Here is a 25,914-nt window from a genome sequence, read left to right on the forward strand (position 1 = left end):
TTAAACAGAAAATCTATATCTAAATCTCTTTTAGGCATTTCATCGGGAACCTTGGAAGTATATGAGGCCTTCTTGATAGAAGTTTCTTGTGAGTAGAAATGAGAAAGATTAGAGAATTCAAAACTAACCAGCTTCTTTGGGGAATCTGCCCCAAATCTTTCCACTAATGCTACCACATATTCATTCCAAGTTGGTGGTTGAATGTATTGCCTGTATTTCATAAAGGACAAGTGCCACCGAACAGCTTCACCTTCTAACTGTAGAGCAGCAATGCTAATCTTCTCCTCCATGGGAATGTTCTCCCTATGGAAGAATTGATCGATTCTAAACAACCAAGATCTGAGATCTTCTTCGGAAAACTTCAAAAACTCCATTGTCGACCTTCGAGGGTAATGTGAATTCTGATTACCGAAGCTACTGTGTGATTGTTGCTCTAACTGCCATCCACCCACAGGTATTTTGTCTCCTCCTGTGGGTATTTTATCTCTTAGATTCGCTCCATTGCTTGCCATTAGTTCCTTGATTTCAAGCACCACTTGATCCAATTTTTGAAGATTTGAAACTTTCTTTGCTAGAGTACCAATTTCCAATAACATTTTCTGCATCATTTCACGCAATTCCCTTACTTCACTAGAAGAACTCTCATTTGCTCTTGCTGATTTTTCCATTGCTGCCAAGGATTCGTATGGCTCTGATACCAATGTTAGCCAAAATGCAGGGATTCTCAAGGAATCCGAGGTTTTAGCAGCTGGACAGGAGCTTAGCGGAGAAGCTCGAGTTATTCAGCTATGGTGGATGGAAAGATAGAAGATGAAGAATAGAATTCCATCGGAAAGTGTACTTGTATATTCAATTTGTCAATCTGTAATGATACAATGCTTTATATAGAAATGAGAAAGAATCTTATCTTGCTAACTGCTTCTAACTAATCCAACAGCATAACTAACTACTCATAAGGCAAAACTAACTACTGATTTATTTATTGTGTAACAATTGATTGATGGTTACCTAGTAATTCTACGTTAATGGAGTGTATAATTGGACCATATATAACAAATTAAAGGAGGAAATAAATTTGAAAGTCTATCTACTAACGGGCAATGGAATCTAGAGAAAATTTATTTTAGCCTCCTAGACGACATTGTCAGCCTCATTCACAGTACCTATATATATATTCCCCAAATTGAGCAGACTCATGATAAAATTAGCTGGTTTCCACCCTATCTACGAGCTTTATTTGTCTACCACTTCCTTTGAAACAAACAAAACTATATCATCTCTAACAAACTCAATTTCAATTGGATCTGAAATCTTCAGTGCCCAAACAAACTAAAATACTTTATCTGGCAATGTGAACATGGACGGCTACCCACATGCAACTACCTAAACTCATTGGAATCAATATGAATAAAAATTGTTGTAATTTTTTGTAACTGCCCTGCAACCATTATACATATCTTCCGAGAATGTACCAAAGTAAGGAACCTATGGCATACATTAAGAGTGGAACATGAAATCTAGATTCTCAAAAACATGCACAACTGCGAATGGTTGGAGTAACTTCAGAATCTTAAAATCAAACTTAAATATTACCCCAACTGATAGGATGCCTTCCCTTTCTTCCTATGGAATATATGGTTGGTAAGGAATGATAATTATCATAATAAACGAAACACACCGATTAACATAACAAAACCTCTACATGTTGCATGCTGCTAAATACTTTGCTCTCACTAGAAGGAAAAAACAATAACAAAAATACAAAGGAACCTTTTTCAAATGGAAACCACCCAATATAGGGTTTAAATTGAACATTGACGGTTCAATCAACACAAATAACGTTAAAGGTGGAGTCATCAGAGACTTGGAAGGCAACTGGATAACAGGGGACAAACAACAATTCAAACAGAACTTTGTGCACTACTACAAGGGGTGACTATTGCTCGAAAGGATAATTTGATCCCAATCCAGATTGATATAGACTGCAAAGAAAAATGATCATCCATCTTACTTTAACATCTAATCTAATGGGCGCTACTTCATCAATTGGGGAACACCCCTCCCCCCACCCCCAAATTCAGCATAGATTCTGGGGGAAAATCAAGTGGCAGATGCGTTAGCTAAAGAGGGGTCTAACTTATCAGCAACTATATCTTTTGTGAACTGGGCAGTTCCACCTTTGTTTGTGGCAGTGAAGTTGAAAGTAAATAAGGAAGGAACTCTTTTTGTTATACTAATCAAGTCTTCTACTGCAAAAAAAAAAAAAAAACTTGTAATATATATAGTAATCACCCCCTACCCGCATACTAAGAAGTAGTTCCACCGCTCTGCCATGTAATGATTATTAATATAATTATCTTGTTTACCAAAAAACAAAAGTAATATTATGACTTCTATAGCTCGCCATCCCAGAATTGATGGGCAGATTTGTATGGTCCATTTGGATGAACTAAAACCATGTCAACTTTGAATCCGGTGCAAGGAGGAATCTCTTGAATTTGAGCTATTTCTTCATTACTTAGTTCCCAATCCAAAATTTGTAGGTTCTCTTTCATCCTGTCCTTGTTGAAACTCTTCACTATTGCGCTAGCTCCTTGCTCATATACCCATCTTAATGCCACCTATAAATATTTGTAACATAGGCTAATTAGATAAAGTCAATATATTGTGTAAAGATTTTCTTGGAATTAATCTCAATGTGTGAGTATATATGACCAAATAATAAGGAGAGAAGTATTGAACACTTCTAAACTTTGCACAAATTATTAATTTCATTCCAGAATTATTGACAGTCTTAAAAATATCCCTCTACTTGACTAACTAAACTCATATACACCCCAAATCTGTTATATGACATAGCAAGTAGTCTCAAACTCTTCTAGTAGCACACAACTCTTAATATAATGCCAACAGAAGTGTTGATAACACCTCGAAACTTTGCGAGAATTTAGGGATGTATTTCACTCATGTTATAAGATCAGGGATGTATTAAAATTTAGTTAATCAAGTAAAAAGATATTTTTAAAGCTATCAATAATATAATTCAAAAATGAAACTAATAATTTATACCGAATTTAGGGATGTTATCAATGCATTTTCACCTGAGCAACGCATGGGTGCCCCAAGGAGTTATCCCATTACCTCCAAGTGGAGACCATGCACTCACATGTATTCCTTTTTCCTTGCAATACTCTAACATCTTCTCTTGCCTCCATGCAACATGCATTTCCACCTGTAAAATATTAGGAGTATTCAATTTATGTGACCTGTTTTTCTTTTTATATGGATTATAGCTATTTTTTTCTAGCAATTTTTTAATTTCAACTTTTCACATAATATTCTTAATGCTATAGATTAAACAAATTAAAATGGATAAAGTACTACGTACTAGTGATTTATAACTAAGAGCGTGTTTGATATAGAGGAAAAATATTCTTCAAAAAGTATTTTTAAATTTCATGTTTGTTTAGTTAAAATTTCGAAAAAATGACTTTCCTACTGAGTCAACTTATAAATTAATGCATGTTTTCAGATAATATTTTCGGTTTATTTACCAAACACAAAAAGTAAGTAGAAGAATAAACTTATTACCTTCTTCTTCATTGTCACTGGCAAATGTATTAGGTATAAATCCAAGTAATCCATCTTCAGCCTCCTACAAATTACAATTAATAGGATTAAGATTCATTATTGACTTTATAATTAATCACATCATGTACTTATCTGTCGAGTTTCACCAAAAACAATAATTATGTTTTAACTCCAAACTAGTAGGTTTTTAAGTAATATATGAATCATCACTATCCATATCAGTCTATGTTGTACTAAGAGCAAGTGACAAAATAAGAAATGAGGTTATCCGGGAAAAAGGTGAGAATTGCCTCTATGACAGATAAAATAATTAAGGGAAGTAAGACTGACATGGTTTGGGAATATGAAAAGGAGGTTCATAGATGCCTCAGTGAGGAGGTACAAGAGGTTGGTTGTACAGGGTACACAGAGGGGTAGAGGTATGCAAAAAATGTATTGGGAGAGGTGATTATACATGACATAACGCAACTTCATATTTGTTAGGTCTTAGACCTAACTCACACCCCAAATATCTCAAAGGGAGGAGAATTGCCCAAGCCTTATATTATAAGGACTCCACCCATTTCACTAATCATTAATGTGAGACATTTGTCATTCTTTAACACCCCACCTCACGCCCAGTGCGTGGACAAATTTGTTTTTTTGGGGGCCAAACATTGGGTGAGATGAGCCCTACTCTGATACCATGTTAAATTAGGTCTTAGGCCTAACTCACACCTCAAAAGCTAGCTCAAAGGGAGGAGGATTTTCCCAAGCCTTATAAGGAGTCCACACATCTCATTAACCACCAATATGAGACTTTTGTTATTCTTTAACAATATTATTGAGGACATGACTCTAAAATAGGAAGGAGTAAATGTCGTGTATAAGGGTAGAAGGTTAATTAGTAGAGGCAGAGTATTTTATTGTCTTGTTTTAGTTATCTATAGATCGTTGTTTCGATTATCACACTACTTTGTTGCTGATATATATAGTTTCTTTCTTGTAGGTTCTACAGTACTGCTTATTGTATTATTGTTATACATTTTCTTCTAGTTTTACTTGAGTTTGGTGCACTTGAGCCAAGAATCTTTCGAAAATAGTCTTTTTACCTCGCCAAGATATGATAAGGTTTGCATACATTTTACCCTTTCAAGATCCCACTTAATGATTTTCACTAAATATGTTGTAGTGGTATTTCAGCCCAATATTATTTTAAAAAAATAATAGTAATAATACAATAGAAAACAATAATGATAACACCATAATCTTCTGAACTATGATATGAGCATTTAATTTACTCCTTTCGTCTCAATTTAATTGTCTTAATTTGACTAGACACGAAATTTTAAAAATAAAGATAGACTTTCAAATTTTGTTTGTTTTAAATTAAATTAAAGATGTATATACTCCTTTAAATCTCATGATCTTAAACTTAAATATTGAAACTGAAAAACTTGCTAAACATAAGAAAAACACTTTTTAAGACAAAAAATAAAGTGAAAAACTAAAAATTAGAACAAGGGGAGTATATCACAAATAGACCATTGATTTTCAACCAACAACAAGAAAAAAAAACAAAAGTATTTACGTACCCAAGAGTTCTTTTTAAGACAGGAAGAACAAGGTCACGATGAGTTTCCGTGCACCATAATTTAGACGTAATAAACACTTGTTCACGACTCTTAATGAGTCCGCGTTGTAGCGTTTCCCCCACTGCTTGGCCAAGTGCTTCCTCGGAGCCATAGACAGCGGCTGTGTCAAAGTGACGATAACCAATTTCAATGGCATCTATGAGTGTTGACACTAATTCATCATGTTGTGGTAAGGAAGGTGCTGTTCCCATCCCTATAAGAGGCATTTCATGACCAGAATTCAAATTCACATTTGGCACTAGGGCGGTTCAAAACCGAACCGAAACCGATAACCTGAACCGAAAAAAAGTTATTGGTTTAGCGGTAATGGGTTATTGGTTTAGCGGTTTAGATAACGGTTTTGATTTTTTTTGTTATTGGGTTATTGGCTCTTAACGGTTTGAGGTTTTTCTTAATGGGTTAACCAATAACCCGATAGTAAATTAAATAATTATATTCATACCATTTTGTATATAAAGTCCTTGACTTAGAGTTTAGTTTCCTACTTTTATTTTTGGCTATCTCATAATCTTGGTTATTCTACAATGTAAAAGTGTTTGCTTTTGAGCAAGATGCAACTAATGAACTCATGTACATGATTCATTCAATTTGTCACCTTGTTTCTAAGTGATGTTTTATTAATTTATTTTTGTGTCAAATCTTAACGGTTAAATCGATAACCGAACCGATAACGATCAATAACCGATAAACCAATAACCGATAAGCCAATATCTTAATGGTTCTATAACGGTTTTGCATCTCTACAAACCGATAACCAATAAGTCAAACCGATATACTTCAAAATCGAACCGACCGATACGCAACCTATTTGGCACTAACATTTGCTTCATGTTCATAGTCATGACCTAAAATGAATAAGTGGTAAAGGTGTATATATATATCCCAACAACGTTCCACTTGCTGCGGCCTAATTTAGAGACATGTGATATACTTGGAAATAAAATTATGTACATTTCGTTCGTCTAGTTTTATTAGTCTATTATAATAAAAATAAATATCTATTTTATTTATGCAATTTAAAATATCAAATTAAAATGAATAAATAAAGATGGAGAAAGGAGTAATATTGACTTGTGTAGATAGTTGATGTGCACACAAACCAAACTAATCCTTATCTTTTGTTTGATTTGTGGTGGAGTTTGTCCAAAATGATCCTTTCAAGTTCAACCATTTGTTCAAGATATTACTACACTAAGAGTCTACAAGCATATTGCTAGTAGTTTTGATATTTTGAATTATTGGCATTTGAAAAATATCGTGCAATATTATTATATAGATTTATTTTGATAATTTTGGTCAACAAAAAGTTCAGTCTATATTCTATTTATTAGTTGGATCAGCCAAAAAGTAATAATTGAATTTTAGTACTTCTATGGTCCTTGTATTTGTTTGGATTTTTCTTGAATAACTTGTGGACCAATAAAAGTTACGTGCTACTAGCTACTACTACTATTCGTAAGAAAAAAAAATCAAAATTCAAAGAAAAAATTGAAAAAGTAGCAATCACATATGACGTATTTGATTTGTTTTTAATTTTTTATTTTCTCCCAGATAAAATGATAAATAATAAAAGTCTACAAGTAGATGGCTGATCGTCAACATGTCTGTTTATAGCTATTGTTGGTACTTTATAATTAGTGGCACTTTAAAGATATTGTACAATATTGCTTTATAAAGTACCTTGACAATTTTGGACAAAAAAGTTCGGCCCATACTCTGTTTAATTAGTTGGATAAACCAAAAAATTGTGGTTGAATTTTTGTACTTCTATCCACAGTCTCAAGGTAAAATGTAAAGTTGAATTGTTTTTTTTTTTGTAAAGAACAATAACTGTAGTAATGCAAAATGAATTTGTTTGCAAATCTTTGCTACGTTATAGTTCCCATTTATAGTTTCGAAAAAATCAAATGACTTACAATTTTATTTTTGTACAGTGAGATATGAATTATATATTACAGAAGCGCAAATTTGAGTGATAAAAAATAACAAATTGCTTGATGAATTATAAAACAGTTAAACACACTTTAACAACTTTTCTTTGTAGCATTCGAATTCTTTGATGAAGCCTTTGTATATGGGGGATGCTTATATAGAGGTTCTTATCATCAATTCTCATTCCTAGTACAAGAAAATTTTTAGTAAAATTGAAAGAAGGATATGTAATATTTCATTTCTTGTGAATTTGTTTTTAATGGTGAAATGACTATTTTGTCCTTTTTCTTAGCGTTTTCATGCTTAGTTTGTGTTTCGGGAATGGTTGGTGTGGTCCCCAATGTGATCGGGTGTGTTTTTGGTGATTTGACCCTTTTGAATTGAAATTCTTGGTATGGTTGACTTTGGTCAACATTTTGAGTTCCGAGAATCAAATGGGAATTTTGTCAGTTTCGTTGTTTCCGGAACGTCGATTTTGAGCTAATTAGGCGGTTGATAAGGTTTCCGAGGCCTTGAGTTGAGTTTTGGGTGTTTGGGCTAGAAGTTGAATTTTAAGCCTTAAGAGTGGTCTGGGAAGGTATTTCTATCATTAAACCTTAAGGCGGAATGTGGGTTTTTGTGGATAGCATGTCCAATTTATTTTTACCGGACTCCAAATGATTTTTGAGGGTTCGATAGGAGACTTGGACTTATGGCTTTTCTATTTTCTGATGTCAGGTGCAAGGGGACTGCGTTCACGGGAGGATCTTAGCGCAATCATGGGTGAATAGTGTTTCGCGATCGCGACACTATTCCAGCATTTTCGGGCAAGAGCGATTCAGTGGGCTGCATTCGCGATGTACTGCTCGCGTTTACGGACCCCATGTTTTTTTACCTGGGCAGAACCTAATTCGGAATTTTTCTCATTTCCATCATTTTCAACCTTTTGGAGCTCTTAGGGGGAGGCAATTTTTGGGAGCATTTTTGTGCAAATTCGTGTGGGTAAGCTATCAATTCCTTGATGATTCCTTCAAGTTTTATCTCCCGAAAACTCTTTTAACTCTTGATTTCAAAGTGGATTTTGGAGTTTTTCTCCCAAAGTTGGAAAATTAGTAAATTCTTGATTAGATTTTTGGATTGTGGGATTTTTCTCCCGAGCCGAATCTCCAAAAATATCGATAAAATCTCAATAAATACATATTCAAAATTAGATTACCTAAATCAATGAGATTCTGATGCAAGTCCTTTGTATGACTTCTTTCATTTTGAAAAAAAAAGAGGTAAAAGAATCTGGAAGAAGAGAGAAGGAAGAATAAAAATGAAAATAAGCAAATAGAGAGGAAATTGAATATTTTTTAAACAAAGAAAAGAGAGGTCAATGGAAGCAAAAATAAGATATATTTTAAGATGATAGTTATAAACATTTAATTTGCTATGAACATAAAATATTGTTCTTTTTCTTAATATTTTAAAACTGTAACTGTTTTCCATAAATAAATTGATAATTTTAATTAGTTTCATAATTTTCTCTATTTTTAATTTAAATAATTTGATGGTTGATTTTTTTTAGGGATAAGGGTTTGAAAAATACTCCAACTTTGGTCGAATTTGCTGTTGCGATACTAAACTTTCATGAGGACCTATTACCTCCCTAGACTATTTAATACCGTATTTTAAACATATATATTTGCCCACGTGGACATAAAAAATAATGCAAAATTATAAATAGTAATGTGTCCACGTGGGCACATATATACTTTTAAAATACACTATTAAATAGTTCAGGGGGTAAAAAATACGGTATTAAATAGTCTAGGGAGGTAATAGGTACTCATGAAAGTTTAGTATTACAACAGCAAATTCGACCAAAATTAGGATATTTTTCAGACTCTTATCCCAATTTTTATATAAAGACTATGTAACATAAGATATAATATGCCCAAAAGACCAAGGTGTTAATTAGGAAGCTCAGCAGCCAGTTTGGCTCTTAAATCCTTTCGAAGTATTTTGCCTGATGGAGATTTAGGAATCACATCCACAAAAAATATCCTCTTTATTCTCTTATAAAATATCACCTAAAAAATAAAAAAATAAAAAGTCAGCATAATAAAAATCAAACCTTCTAATGAACATTCCTTTTTAATACTTTCTATTTATAAATAATTTACATTTTTTAAAATTTAGTATAGAAAGTATTCTCTATGTTTAAAGGGGAATGGTTGATTTTGAAATACTATGGAAAACTATTGAATATTTGCAAAGGTAAATTAGACATCTATCTTTTAATAATTTTGAGATAAAAAGTTATTGTATATTTTAAAAATATTAAGAAGTACTTAAAACAATTTTATAAAAATAATTAAAATAGAAAAAATATTTTAAAATTTCCTAATCAAAGTAAAGTTATTTTAACTTCTGATCCATAAACTTTTTCATTTGTGAACTTGTTTCCAAAATATTTGACATTACTGAAGAATAAGAAGTCACTTGATGGTATTTTTCTTAGATTTATTTTTATTGTACTAATTAGTGGCTTAATTATTACTATCTCCGTCCACTTTTAATTTTCATAGTTTCTTTTTATAGAGTCAAACAATAATAATTTTGATTAATATTTTACGATGTATTTTTTTCATCATATTAATATGCAAAAAATTGAAACTTTTCGTATAATTTTTGAATATCTATTTTTTTTGTTTAATATATCGAACTAATGTAATTTAATTTAACTTTAAAAATTAGTCAAATTGACTTTAAAAAAACGCAACATGACAATTAAAAGTGGGCAGAAGGAGTAATTGAGTTGTTTAAAGAGACATTAAAGGTAATTTTGACACTTATGATTATCATTATTAAGAGTCTGTTTGACATTGTTGTAACTGGGAGGCCAAAAACACTTACTTTGAGAAAAAAATTGAAAAATTAAGATGTTTCGCTAATCAGTTAAATTGCTTTTAAATGAAAGCAGAAGCAATTTTTTTGTTGCTAGGAAGAAGTTAAAAAAAAATTCTTCTTAAAAAAAGCAGAAACATAAGCAAAAAATTTATTTCAAGATCAAAATATCCATGTCATGTATACATATTTATCAATATATTCAGTATATTTTTATTTATTTTTGTGGTAGGATTTAATTTGTGAAATAATTTTAAATTTATTTTGCTTGATATTTTTAATTATATTTAAATCATCATATTAATATTACATCAATATTTAATTTATTTTTTTATTCATCTATGTGTAATATTGATTGAAAATTGGAATATGTACATTTTAATTTAATAAAAATAAAAATTTAATTAAAAAATTATAATGGATATTAAAATAATTTGTATGTATAACTAATCTTAATATTAAAAGAGCATTAATACTTGTCATTTTTCGTAATTTGACTCTGAAAAGTACTTTTTTAAAAAAGTTTACTCAAACACAATTTGCTTATCAAAAATACTTTTCAAATGAATAAACCAAACACAAATCACTTTTTTTCAAAAACACTATTCAAATGAATATACCAAACACAAATTACTTTTTTTCAAAAACACTTTCCAATGAATAAATCAAACACAAATTACTTTCTTTTTTTTAAATACTTTTCAAATGAATAAACTAAACATAAATTACATTTTTTTTTAAATATTTTTTTTGAAAAGCTATTTTAAAAAATATTTCTAAAAATAAGTTGTTTTTAGCAGTAATATGAATCAGACTCTATAAGGGAATGGAAATAGAGAAGAACCAAGAATTTAATTTCTTTTTAAAATGAATGATACTAACCTGCTTAGAGATAAAATCCTTGATTTCATCCTCAGTAATGGTGGATCCATTTGATCTAACAACAAAAGCCACTGGAACTTCCCCTGCTTGCTCATCTTTCATGCTGTCAAATAAATTATAATGAATATATTATCGAATCCGCTTACTACACTCTAGCTTCACACTTATTTAGTGATAAAAAATACTCATTTTATTCCATATTACTTGAATTTTTTAGGCTTTTTTCATCGTTCAAAATAATTAAATTATTCAAAGTTCAAGATGATTTTTTTTTTCATATTTGCCCTTTCTTTAATGAAGTTTGATATTTTCTAGGAGATAAATTGCACTACCTGCAAACTTATATTGTTTTTTTCTTAATAAGTGTACGCTGCCTCACAAATTCAGTTAATATGAAATCGGGAGAGTCAAATTTAGTGAGACTTACGGTACAACAGCAGCATCTGAAATACTAGAAAGATTAAGAAGAAGTGCTTCAAGCTCAGCAGGTGCTACTTGAAATCCTTTATATTTTATCAATTCCTTTAATCGATCCACAATAAAAAGCTCATCATCATCGTCAATATAACCTATATCACCACTATGTAACCATCCTTCTTTATCTATTGTTCTTGCAGTTGCCTCAGGATCATTCAAATAACCTGCATTAATTTATATAACATTTATTATAAATTTGATTTTAATTTTGCAATGATAAATATGCCTTTTTTGTTGTTTTTAAAAAATGATATCTTTGTATATTTAAGAACCTTTAATGTATTAACATTTCAATTTATATCTAGTTATTCCTATCTGTCGATATAATTTGTTGTGGACTAATTAAAAGGTTATTACTACTTGATTATAGGTTAAGCATCAAAAACTCTTTTTTCTCTCTCTTAAATTTTGTTTCGTGTCAAATAATAACAAACAAATACAATGGATGCAATAAATATTTTGAAAATGAAAAGTAACTATTTTAACATAGGTTATAAATCGGGGACTTTAATTAAAGATATACCTAAATTCCTTTTTAAGAGAAATGGATTTAAGTTATTTTCATAAGAAACAGTGACACATTTGGAAAAGTTAATGAGATTTGAATGACGTTTAACCATATATTTTAAAAGAAATCAAAAGTTTGTCTCTAGATGTAAAAGTAAAAAAGTTATATGTTTTGTTAAAAAAGTCAAAAAAAGATTTCTTCGCCATAGTGAAGGTCGCAAAGTTAGCATTTTTTAAGTTAGTTTTTCACTCATTCTTAGTCAGAATATAATATTCGACAAGAGAACCCCATAGACGACTTTTACATGACTTGGAATTTTTTCTCTCTTACGACAAGTGCTTTTCTTCTATTTTTCCTATCTCTAATTTGATTTCCTTTCTAAAATCGAAGGGTATGATTTTCATGGGAATTTATGGGTTTTTACCCTAGAATTGTTATCTTGGTGGGACAACATGTGTGTATTATACTTATCCGGATTTTTAGTTTGGTTGTTCAAGTAGTTCTTCGATTAAGGTATGTTACGATTTATTTGGAGTTAGGCTTTATTTAGATTCTGATATGTATTATGAGTTGTACAACATGTTGATAGGTCTTCGAACATAGTTATATTTGTTGACGGTTGAATCAATGGTTGTTTGTATAAATAAGCATGTGAACGGTTGAATTGTGATTATTCTTTACTTAATGTGTTGTATTAACCAGAGATGACTGGAGAAGCTAGCATATTGAAATATGCAGATACGGTAAGTATATACTTCTTATACTGATATTGATGATTGACTCAAGTCCGATGTAAGCTTACAGATGAGTGATTGTGTGAGTGGTTGGATTGGGTATCACGTTGGTACAATACATGAACACTTAAGGTTTCCAAAAGATCATGACTAGATGGGTAAGATTAAGACCCTTTAGCATGTGTGTACAAATGAGAGCGAGACTTATGATTTCTGAGGAAGTGATAGATGTTAGCAATATGTAGAGATTATACAACTATAAAGTTTGGATGGATATAGTTTCCATGATTAGTTAAAGTCTAGTGTTAATAGAGGAGGTATGCTAAAGAAAGGAGTCCGGAGCCTAAAGGGCAAAAAAAATGGTCAAAAATTTCAAAATGGCACATCACTTTTTATTTTAGCCAAAAGGGCAAAATCGCTGCCCTAGCAGCGATTTTGCCCTTTTGGCTAAAATAAAAAGTGATGTGCCATTTTGAAATTTTTGACCATTTTTTTTGCCCTTTAGGCTCCGGACTCCTTTCTTTAGCATACCTCCTCTATTAACACTAGACTTTAACTAATCATGGAAACTATATCCATCCAAACTTTATAGTTGTATAATCTCTACATATTGCTAACATCTATCACTTCCTCAGAAATCATAAGTCTCGCTCTCATTTGTACACACATGCTAAAGGGTCTTAATCTTACCCATCTAGTCATGATCTTTTGGAAACCTTAAGTGTTCATGTATTGTACCAACGTGATACCCAATCCAACCACTCACACAATCACTCATCTGTAAGCTTACATCGGACTTGAGTCAATCATCAATATCAGTATAAGAAGTATATACTTACCGTATCTGCATATTTCAATATGCTAGCTTCTCCAGTCATCTCTGGTTAATACAACACATTAAGTAAAGAATAATCACAATTCAACCGTTCACATGCTTATTTATACAAACAACCATTGATTCAACCGTCAACAAATATAACTATGTTCGAAGACCTATCAACATGTTGTACAACTCATAATACATATCAGAATCTAAATAAAGCCTAACTCCAAATAAATCGTAACATACCTTAATCGAAGAACTACTTGAACAACCAAACTAAAAATCCGGATAAGTATAATACACACATGTTGTCCCACCAAGATAACAATTCTAGGGTAAAAACCCATAAATTCCCATGAAAATCATACCCTTCGATTTTAGAAAGGAAATCAAATTAGAGATAGGAAAAATAGAAGAAAAGCACTTGTCGTAAGAGAGAAAAAATTCCAAGTCATGTAAAAGTCGTCTATGGGGTTCTCTTGTCGAATATTATATTCTGACTAAGAATGAGTGAAAAACTAACTTAAAAAATGCTAACTTTGCGACCTTCACTATGGCGAAGAAATCTTTTTTTGACTTTTTTAACAAAACATATAACTTTTTTACTTTTACATCTAGAGACAAACTTTTGATTTCTTTTAAAATATATGGTTAAACGTCATTCAAATCTCATTAACTTTTCCAAATGTGTCACTGTTTCTTATGAAAATAACTTAAATCCATTTCTCTTAAAAAGGAATTTAGGTATATCTTTAATTAAAGTCCCCGATTTATAACCTATGTTAAAATAGTTACTTTTCATTTTCAAAATATTTATTGCATCCATTGTATTTGTTTGTTATTATTTGACACGAAACAAAATTTAAGAGAGAGAAAAAAGAGTTTTTGATGCTTAACCTATAATCAAGTAGTAATAACCTTTTAATTAGTCCACAACAAATTATATCGACAGATAGGAATAACTAGATATAAATTGAAATGTTAATACATTAAAGGTTCTTAAATATACAAAGATATCATTTTTTAAAAACAACAAAAAAGGCATATTTATCATTGCAAAATTAAAATCAAATTTATAAAGAAAGGTACTTACTTAGCTTATACCCATATTCATCTATAGACTTGTATATAGAGTGTCGTGTTGGTTACTATGTACTTATTTATACATGTTTGAGGATTGGGATATGTTAGCATGGTGATATACATTTAAATCTATACACATACAGACATGTTAGTGATTAATGATGACTTCAATGACTTGTGACTTTATTATTTTACTGTGTGGAATGAATCTGTCTATTTGTTTTATAATTGTAATTATATACTTGTTACTGATCTTATTAGTCGGCCTATGATGTCTATCAACACATAATATTTGTGTTGATGCTACTCATGCACTTTCTTTTGAGTGCATACTATGATTCAAAGACGTCTACACGATCCTGTAATTAGCTTATGCTTACGTTCAGATTTGAGGGTGAACTATTTTTGTTCAGTCCACCACAAATCTTCTTGGATTTGATGTCTTTCTTTCATACATTGAGTCACTTTATTGAGAAAATGGTCTAAAACCCCCCTAATCTATTACCCAATTCTCAACTACATGTACACTTATTCTTTACGGGGGTCCTATTACCCCCCTGAACATTTTAAAAGTATAATAAATACCCCTTAAAAACGCATGCCCAGATTTATATGAAAAAGTGAATTGCACGCGCCTTGCCACGTAATATTACCTTTTTTAAAAAAAAAAATCCTTTATTCTCAATTATTTTTCATCTATATTTCCCTCTTTCACTTTCCTTTTCCATTACTCTTTTATTTTGATCTGACAAATTGATTTTTCAGATTTGAGGATACATTCTATTATTGTCACCATCATCTTCGAGCTTCACCGGAGTTATAAACACTAGAAAAATTTTGATGCTCTCTATTGAAGCTAGAATTTAACAATGTTGAGAAACCCATTTGGATTATTGGGTGTTTTCCATTTAAAGGGTTTTTCACCCAATGATTTCATTGATGAATTCTACTCCATTGATGGATCAACTAGTTTATGATTTTTTCTCCATTAATGACTCTAAAGTTCGATCCTCTTGACTTTCGATTTTGATTTTGAGTTATTGTCAATTTTTCGCACTAATGAGAAGTGAATTTACGGTGAGAAATTTGTGATTTGAGAATGAAAGTTACCTTAATGATGAGAGGTTAGTGAGGGCAGCGACCTGGTGGTGAAGCAAAACCGCTGCCGATGACTTTCAATTTTGATTTTGAGTTATTATCAGTTTTTCACACTGATTAGAAGTGAATTTATTGTGAGAAATTTGTGATTTGAGAATAAAAGTTAACTTAATAATGAACGGTTGGTGAGGGCGGTGACCTGGTGGTGGAGTAGAGCTGACGAAGAGAAGAACAAAGACGATAAAAAGCTGCCGATGTTTTTTTGATGAAGAGAAGAAAGATGATTAAAAAAATTAAAGGAAACATAAAGATTTTTGAAGAATAAAAAAATTATAATATGAAATATAAGAAATACTTTTAAAATTAAAGTTTTAATTATTGTTTTTACCTCTCACTCTCTTTGAGAGAGTGAACTACACTTTCTTTGCCACCTCATCATTTAGGGAGCAAATAATTCTACTTTAAAATAGTGTAAGGGGGTAATAGGACTCTCGTAATGAATAAGTGTGTAGTTGAGATTTCGGGTATAGGTTGAGGGAGTTTTAGACCATTTTCTCGTCACTTTATTATTTATTTATACTCTTAAACATTTTTAGTTAGAGTTTTAGTACAATGATTTTCAGATGTTGGGGATATATTGATTTAGACTTTTATTGTTCTTTATATATTTATTTGAGACTTCTATTTATGTTTTTATACTTCTCTATTTTTGTTTAGATACTTAGATATTTCATGTGTTGGATGTTAAGATTTGACTCGCCCACGGGAAAATTGATGTAGATGTCAATCACGACGATTTAAATCATGATAGGAGGAATATTGGAAACTTAAATCTCATGTCTAGTGGCAAATGGATGGCACGTCAATATCATATTTTGTCATTTGGATACCATTAAACATAGGCACTAAATCCATTGGTAATTGTACATTTGAATTTTCAACCATCCCTCAACTTCACACTTGTCCTTCTACCACTTTCAATGATCACTATCTTGACATTCATCAACAAATATTCTAAATATATGCCACTTACTAATGCTGATAATGCTATGATGTTAAAAATTGACCTTAAAAAAGCTTTTGACATATTGAAATGACCTATCATCCATTCCTCCTTACTCCACTTAACTTTTTCCCCGTCTATGATCAAACTCATTATGTCTTGTGTCACCACTTATTCTATATCACTATTAATTAATGGTCAATCCACTCAATTCTTTCATCCCTCTAGTGGTATTTGAAAAGGTGACCCTTTATCCCCTTAATCATCATTTGCATGAAATTCTTATCACCTCTTATTCAACAAGTCACCTATACCTAGCTTAATTTGGTCGTCGATCTATCAAATTAATCTTGAATAGGATCGTCGCTCTCTCATATGTTTTCTTCGTTCTTCTAGCACAAGTAATTACAACCATCTCTTCTACAATTATTTTCATTTTTGACACTATCAAGCATCTCTTTGGACGAAAAAATAAATTAATTTATCAAATCCAAACTTCTTTTCTCCATAAATGTCACATTACATTACATAGAGGAATATAATGGAGAAAGAAAGGTCTTAAATTAGAAAGTTTTTTACCACTTAATTGAAAAGGCAAGTCTACTTTGACTTATCTTTATAATTTCCTTAAATTAAATATCTAATTATTTTCTATTCATAATTAATTATTATTGAATATTAAAAAATATATTTTTAGTCACGTTGTATGAGTTATGCTCATAACGTGTGGTATTAAGAACTAAGCACTCACCTCTCAGGACATGGCTTGCACTTTTGAGAGAAATATATGTTGATGAAAATGGATTTATATATATATTTAAGAGTAGTATACAATTTGGTTATGGGATCCATTTTATTTTATATTTTCTTGAAATTTAATTGAACCAAAACGGACTCACTATTTTATTTTTCTCTTATCAATTTCTGTTTGACTATTTTTTTTTATTACATTTATTAAATTAATATCTTATAAACATGTATAAGAGTATTAACCATATTAACAAACTTCTACTCTGTAACTTTGTTTTGATTGTCATTAATTTTTCCTTGAAAGAAACAAACAACAATGGTATTGTGAAACACATTTTTGAGTTTATACTATGCATACAAAAAATAGTTAAAATTGATTTCAATTAACCTAGTTAAAAGTTTTAAAAAATTGACTTTAGATAATTAAAGTGGATTAAGACTATTTTACTTAATTCATTTCATACTCATATTTATATGAATATGATGAATTATAATTTAATTTAATTTAATTTAATTCATTTGTATTCTGCTCAAATTTAATTTAATCTGTTTATTTGACACCACTAGATAAAAAAGTGCCAACACACATTGCATGTCTGTTTGAGGACAATTATGGAGTTATGGAGCACAACCAGGTAGGCATTTATTTTATTAAAAATTGTTACTCACACTTCTAATTTAGTATTTGCAAAAACTCTATTACATGCGCCGTTGTCATATAATATTAATTTGACCTACTCAATGTTTGGCTAGAAATTAAATGTACTTTATCATATGTCAAATATAATATGATTTTAAAACGATTAGCTAAATCCACAACAATAGTATAATACTGATTAGTTTTATAACATATTAAAGATTCTAACACTAAGAAGTCATTAAAACTGCAAATAATTGATTGGTTATATTAACTTTGATTAGACTACTATTATATAAAATTTCTTTATATTATATTGCCAGGTATCAATCAACCTATATAGATGATATTTAATTTAAATCATAAGTAAGCTAACCATATGATCACAATTATTATATGATACATTATTCTACGTGCATGCCACAATTGTTGCATTATGTATCTTTTTTATTCAATGAAAAATAATAAAAGAAAATTGAGGATAAAAAGTGTGATTAATTAATTTAAAACTAACCTTTCATAATTTGGTCACCCCTAATGCAAATTTCTCCAGATTTATTTCGAGGAAGAGAAATACCAGTGTCTGGATCCACAATTTTCATCTCCGCATTCCTTATTACTGTACCACATGCCCCTGATTTTATCTCAAAAGGTTCTTTTGCGAATGCTAAGCACATTGTTATTGGTGCACCGGCCTCTGTCATTCCATAACCCTATTCAGTTAAGAGTTTAAGTTCTATACACATTAATAATTATGTGTACTAATAAATATATTTACACATTCACGTAACTATGAATATACTTATGAATCTATTTTGGTAAACTAATAAATATTACATAGCTTTTGTTTATATAACCAAGTTATTAAATTAAATTGTAAGAAAAGGACAGATATTCATTTTACTTTTTATAGGATAATCCTTATCTAGTTTGTGGAGAAAAAAAGAAGAGGATAACCATTTTCTTAGGGGAGGAAAAAGAAAGAATGATAACCCCTTTTCACCAACATTTTCAAGAATAGACGTTTACCTAATATCATATATATCTAATAATTATCACACTTTTACGAGTTTCATACCTATTCACACGAACAATTATAAACTCATTATGTTTGAAAATCGAAGGAAAACCGACTCTGTCCATCAATTTTTATTTATTTTTTTAAAAATAATAGTAAAAAATGGATGGATGGACGTCAGGTTTTTTTGTGCAAAATTACAATTTCTTTTAAAGAAAACTAACGCAGTACCTCAGCTTTTTATTATTTTTTTGTACAAAAGTTGAATGACAAGGTCAATTTTTTTGAAGTGTGAAATTGTAGTTGAACAATATAATTAAAAATGATGGAAATATTTCATTCAAGAGAATGTGTGGTCGTGTGGTAGAATTGTCCAAAGTCATAACAAAAGCGACGAAGAAAAAACCGTGTACAATTGGTTTGACATCGATTTTCCTTTTTAAAAATATTGACCTAGTCCATCAATTTCAGAACTCCAAACATTTGGACAACACATATTCAACTTGTGGATTTTTAATCTTAAAAGAACGGTCATCAAGTAAATAACACAAACACCTGATAATTAATATAGGTATAAAACTCGAAAATGATGATAGTTTAAGAGTTACGTTATTTAAATCTATTCCCTCCTACCTAAACTAATAATGAAAATAACTTTTTCCCTTTTTACCTTGTAAAATAAGCATGTAATGATAATCTTACCTGACCAAGTTTAGCATTAGGAAATTTAATTCCAACTACCTCTTCAAGCTTCTTTCCTAATGGTGCTGCCCCACAAATGACTATCCTTACTGATGAAAGGTCATAATTATCAACTATTGGACTCTTAGCAATGGCCAAAATTATAGGTGGTACAAAAGGTCCAATTGTAACTTTGTATTTTTGTACCAATTCCAAGCATGTAACAATATCAAATTTCTTCATAAGCAAGATTGCTGCTCCAACTCTTAATCCACAAAGTAGAACAGAATCCAATGCATAAATGTGAAATAAAGGTGAGATACAAAGTATCACATCTTGACTATGAAAAAACAAAGTTGGATTTTCACCATCAACTTGTTGTGCTACACTAGTGACTAGTCCCTTATGTGTCAACATGACCCCTTTTGGTAGCCCCGTGGTCCCGGACGAGTATGGTAGTGCCACCACGTCATCCGGATGGATTTCCACCTCAGGCAAGTGGTCGTGTTCAGAGGTAAATCCAGAATTTGAAATCAGGTCTGAGAAATGTAAGTAGCCCTCAGACGATGAGTCGTCATCAATGCAAATGACCTTCACATCATTCTCAAATGCATAGTCCTTCACTTTGTTGAAATTGCATTCTTGTGTGATAATGAGCTTGGCATTTGAGGCTTTGGCTTGTTTCACCACCTCTACTTGTGTAAACAAAGGGTTTGCCATTGTGGCAATAGCTCCAATATATGATGCACCTATGAAGGAATTAAAATCATTTCATTTCTTCAGAATCACATAAAAATAACTAGCAACACCCCTGTTTATAATAATATGAAATCTATTTTGACACGAATCAACGTATACGTACTAACCTAAGAAGGTGAATACAAATTCAGGTGAATTAGGCAAGAGGATCATTATGGTATCCTTTTGTTGGATCCCTAACTTGTTAAGACCAATTGCAACTTTTCTTGAAGTGAGCTCAACATCAGCATATGTGTAAATTTGATCATTGGATCCATTGATCAAACATGGACGATTATTGAATTGTGAAATGTTTTGGAAGCAATAAGTATGTAAAGGAAGATGATTAGGGATGTTAATATCAGGGACTTTTGATTTAAAAATTATGTCTCCTACTTGATTTGGATCCATCTTCCACTTCAACAAGGAAATATTGAAGAAATAGTTTTTGGAATTGATTGAGTTAAAAGGGTATAGGGGTTTGTTGAAAGGTGAATTGTTCAAATTTATAGGGATGTGTTATGGAAACATCTTATTTAACTTTATTAGGAGTAGCCACTAATCATATTAAAATATATTTTAGTAATTTAAATACTAATTGTATGGAGAACTATAGCTCTTTGTAACTGCCTATGTTGAACATAAAACATGGATGAATTGAAGACTCAAAAAGATGCTCTCTTAGTTGCTTTTTAGTTGTCATGTTGCGTTTTTTTCCAGAGTAAATTTGGCTAATTTTCAAAGCTAAATTAGATTACATTGAGTCAATTCTAATTAGATTACATTAATTTGATATTTTAAAATAAAATGTTAGATATTCAATAACTATATGGAAAGTACTATAAATTCCAACTTTTTCCGTATCAATATGATGAAAAAATACATTTTAAAATGTTAGTCAAAATTTATATCGTTTGACTCTCAAAAAGGAAACTATGACAACTTAACAGGAATAGAAGGAGTAATAAGTAATCTATGTCCTCCTGATTTACTGGATACGGAGTTCAAAAAATAAGTTTTTTACTTGAAATTTGGGGTTTAAAATAAATTATAGATATTTATATAATTATAAAGAGATGATGATAAAAACATACATGAACTATTACTTTTTTTTTTTTTTTTTTTATGAATTTCACATTTCTACTATTCGTTATTTTCTTTACCTATCCGAATTATCACTATCTATGTATTAAAACATGGACGATTTTTTGGTGTGTTGCTTAAATATATAGATAGTGATAGGTTAGGTAAGGAAATAATGAATAGTTGAAGTGTGAAATTTGTGAAACTGTGATAATTCAGGTACCATTTAAAAAAAATAATCATTAACATAATTATATATTATCTCATTAAGATAATATGAGAAGTTTCAAATTAAATAACTACTATTAAATATAGAAAAAAAAATCACTTTTTTCGACTGAAAATGGAACAAGGGAGTACCAATTAAGTTACATTACTCCTCTTTTTGTCATTTTATGTATCTTAATTTGACTGAACACAAACGTTACTTTAATTAAGAATATGTATAATAACATCAAATGTCCTTTGACTAATCTTGTGATTTAAAGGGTATTATAATTATTATCATAACTACACTAATGTAAAACTATTTAGCATTGAGTGTGTATATAAATTTGAATATTCCGACTTATCGATATGGGATTTTCAAATTTCACCAACCACTTTGACTTGCCGGAATCGGGTTGACATTGACCGGCTGCCGATGGGCAACTGTTTCACCTATAAATTTGTACGTGACTCTTCTGTATATTAATTGTCATGTTTTTTTTTTCAAGACTAATCTGTAGAGTTAACGTGGGTCAAATTAATCATTCAACATGATAAATTTACAATTTAGATATTAAAAAGTTATACAGAAAGTAACATGATATTCATATATGATAAAAAGATATATCTTAAAATGTTATCAAAGTTAATTAAACTTGACTTTAAAAAATAAACAAGATCAAGTATTTGGTGACTTAACTTTTACTTTAACCAACATGGGTTGTGGTGCATTGGTGGGAGTACTTCACCCTTAACCAGAGGTCTCGGGTTCGAGCCCTGGTCACAAAAAATATTATGTTGGAAGCGTCACTCCCGAATGGGCCCTGCAGAGTGCGATCCAGATTTAGTCGGAGCTCCAATGTGGGCTCTGGACACCGGATGGGAAATAAGAAAAAAATTACTTTAACTATTGCATTAAAGTTTTTAAATTAATTTTTGTAACCAAAGTATCAATTAACTTAAATTAAGTATCATGAAAGTCAATGTCAAATATCGCACAGCCATTTGAATGAAACTTTGATCACAAAAAGATTATTCAGTGACTTTGTGTTGTTTTTAGGTAAATTTAATGATTTTTTTTGTAATAGAAATATTTTTTTAATATATTGGTATAATCAAATAGAAGTTGAGATTGACCATCCGTTTAATTACCCCATTTTTCAACTATTTGAATGGTTCCTTCTAAATTAGACGTTTAATGCCGCAAATTATGTTTCACTTCAAAATTATTTATTCCAAGTCTATGTCACCTCCTTCCACTAACATTTGAACTACTATTATTTATTTAATTTTTGTTGTTCATGATCAACATTATCTCCATGCTCCATCTCCAATATTCCACTACCATTAATATAATAGGTTGCCAACTTCATCTTTAATCCAAAATTTCTATTTTGGGATAATCTTAGAGATTTATTATGAACTATATTATATGGATATCCACTAAATGTAATCGTATATTAATATTCACATCTTCATTATTTCTTTATTGATTTTTTATAACTCCATATTTTTTTTTATATTATCAAAAGATGTCATGTTTATGACATGTTTTGATTAGGGTTGTCTCAACAAAATTGGGGGTCAAAAGTCAAGCTTCATAAAAAGACATTGATTTTTTTTTTCTAGTTGACATATATGAATTGAATGACAATAACATACCTAATGTAATCATACAAGTGAGGTTTGTGGATGGTCGGATGTACACAAATCTTATGAAGTAAGAATATAAACATACAAATTTTCAATTAACGATATCGATATAGTGTTGTGTTGCTTTAATATAATGATAAATTGTTTCAATGTTTGAAATTTGAAGAAGACGTTGTTTTATTTATTCTTTTGTAACAGACAACAATAGATTTTGCATAATGCAGAAGATTTGATCGTTTGAGAGACTCCTGAATTTTCAATAATAAGAAAATTGATCGGGCGGTAAGCATCTATCACTTCCAACCGTCTTTTTGTATTTCCTTTTGGGTGTATTTTGATCATAGCTTTGCGTTGTGTATATATTTTTACAAAAACCTGTCTCGTTTTGTTTTAATTGCGTTTGTATTTGTATATTTGTACATTTTTCTTGTAATACTTCCATAACATGTTGTATTTTATGTCCGATAGACCAGCTAGTATTAGGGTTTTGCATTACTCCTTCTCTTTTACTCCATCTTTCTTCTATTTCTCTTCCTAAGGCTCCAGGACAAAGACTTGCATCTACAGACTTTACTACGAAATACTTTATTTCAGCCACAGACGAGATTAGAAGAAACAAGACTAAATACTGCAAAACACCGAGAGACTATATTTTGGGAAACAGAATTTGATCTTTTTATCCTCCATCTAATCTAAGTTTCAGGGTAAAACCAGAAACAAAGATAGATAAACCACAAAGATGCCTAATAGACAATCTGTGGATAGCATACAACAAAGTTCCTAAGGACAATAGTTATTTCATCTCAGTAATGTATTCTTTGAGCCACTACTTTACAGTAGAAAAACACTTTAAAGAATGCAATTTTAGAATAGATAATTATGGGTATAGACAAGAAGAAAGCGAAGATGAGACAACACGCAGTTTAAAACGCATTTTATTTGGTATCAGAGCCTTAAGTTTCTGGGAACACATTAGAAAATAGTTATCAGTTAGACGAAATAATAGACGTAGACAGAGACATAGAAATTTTTAAGCAAAATAAATTAAAACTATTAAATCCACAAGTTCTCTATAACACAGGACTCTTCTCATCAACAGCACATTTATACAGACACTATAGAGAAGAACAGTTGAGTGTGTCAGAAAACGATAGTGAAAGCATAAATCTTATTAGTAAAGAATCTATTCAAGAAATACAAAAGAGACGAATGAATCTCATGCATATGGGATTGGTAGTAATCAGACTTAAAGGTTTAACTAGAAAAAATTTAGGTACTAAAGTATTAATCACTTTATATATGATAGTAGATGGTCAGAATCTAAAAGGTCTATAATAGGTTTAACAGAAGTAGACATGAGTAATAATGGAGGAATTTTTTATTGTAGTCCAGATTTCATGCTAAATTCAAAAGAATTTGGAGAATACATAAAAATAGGTATACAAACTAAGGGCTACGAAGAAATGAACTGTGGAAACAATTTACTAGTCTGTGTTGGCTTTATAGGAAAGCTAGCAACCAACAGCAGTTCACGTTTTAAAATAAAAATAGACGACGCGGTAGGAATAATGGGAAATAAAGGAATCAAATTAATGAAACCTTTAAAAATAAATTCAGAAGAATATGCAGGTAGAGAATGGAATTTAGAAAAATTTAGTAAAAAGGAGATGCTCAGGCCTAATGACCACCTTACATACACTAATAATAAAGGAGAAACATCAATTAGATTTACTGATTATAAATATACAGATCAAAAGGAACTTGATGACGATCTAGATGATAATGAATCAACCATAAACATGGAAGGCATGAATATTCAAATCATAAAAGAAGAAGACTATGAGGTAGATCTATCGATAGCAAGAGCTAAAGAAATACATCAAGCAAATAGGGCAACTTTATTTGTAAATGTTGTAAATTAGGAGAAATGGAAATTTCTACAGTAGAAAAACACTTTAAGGAATGCAATTTTAGAATCAATAATTATGGGTACAGGTATAGACAAGAAGAAAGCGAAGATGAGACAACACGCAGTTTAAAAGAATTCATGGAAACTGCTTCCTCTAGTTCAAGTCCCTTCCAGAAGACAACCCCTATAACACCAGTAGAATACACGATAGGTAATTTACCACGACACCGGGTATTTAGGCAAGATCCGGCAACAGAACCAGAAATGGTTAGACCAATAGGAATAAGAATGCCAATAGAAGCCCCTATCAAACTTCAAGACGGAGGAGATAGAGGAAAAATATTAAATATAGCAGCTCATGACCCTCAATTATGGAACTCAGTAATAGACGTATGGAAAGGAATAGTGGTAGCAGATTACATACATCATTATAGTGAAACAGATGCAGAGACTATGTATAGATACATGGAAACCTTTTTAGGAGAGTCAATCAAAGGAGTATGGGAAGCGTACAAAGTAGCCTACCCTCAAGAATTCCAGGAACTTGTAAATATGGGACCAAACCCGTATAATTTTACTAATAAAATACACAGCCTAATAAC

At 30.7% G+C, this 25,914-nt stretch overlaps 2 protein-coding genes across 2 annotated transcripts; both read right to left on the bottom strand.

Moving 5' to 3' along the window:
* Positions 1–3,546: 3,546 nt before the first annotated feature.
* Positions 3,547–6,102, bottom strand: LOC102602149 (methylecgonone reductase-like). Its single transcript, XM_015308352.1, has 3 exons — positions 6,034–6,102; positions 5,166–5,457; positions 3,547–3,655 (listed from the first exon to the last, which is right to left on the bottom strand). Exons 1-3 carry the CDS (start codon positions 6,065–6,067, stop codon positions 3,547–3,549), a joined length of 435 nt encoding a protein of 144 aa, XP_015163838.1. The 5' UTR covers positions 6,068–6,102.
* Positions 6,103–8,958: 2,856 nt separating this feature from the next.
* LOC102589212 (4-coumarate--CoA ligase 2-like) lies at positions 8,959–20,998 on the bottom strand. The gene is made up of 6 exons (XM_006346558.2): positions 20,589–20,998; positions 19,744–20,471; positions 18,538–18,736; positions 11,338–11,551; positions 10,911–11,013; positions 8,959–9,211 (listed from the first exon to the last, which is right to left on the bottom strand). Exons 1-6 carry the CDS (start codon positions 20,869–20,871, stop codon positions 9,092–9,094), a joined length of 1,647 nt encoding a protein of 548 aa, XP_006346620.1. The 5' UTR covers positions 20,872–20,998; the 3' UTR covers positions 8,959–9,091.
* Positions 20,999–25,914: the final 4,916 nt, after the last annotated feature.

Source organism: Solanum tuberosum, unplaced genomic scaffold (assembly GCF_000226075.1).
Source record: "Solanum tuberosum cultivar DM 1-3 516 R44 unplaced genomic scaffold, SolTub_3.0 scf00078, whole genome shotgun sequence".
NCBI classification, from domain to species: domain Eukaryota; kingdom Viridiplantae; phylum Streptophyta; class Magnoliopsida; order Solanales; family Solanaceae; genus Solanum; species Solanum tuberosum.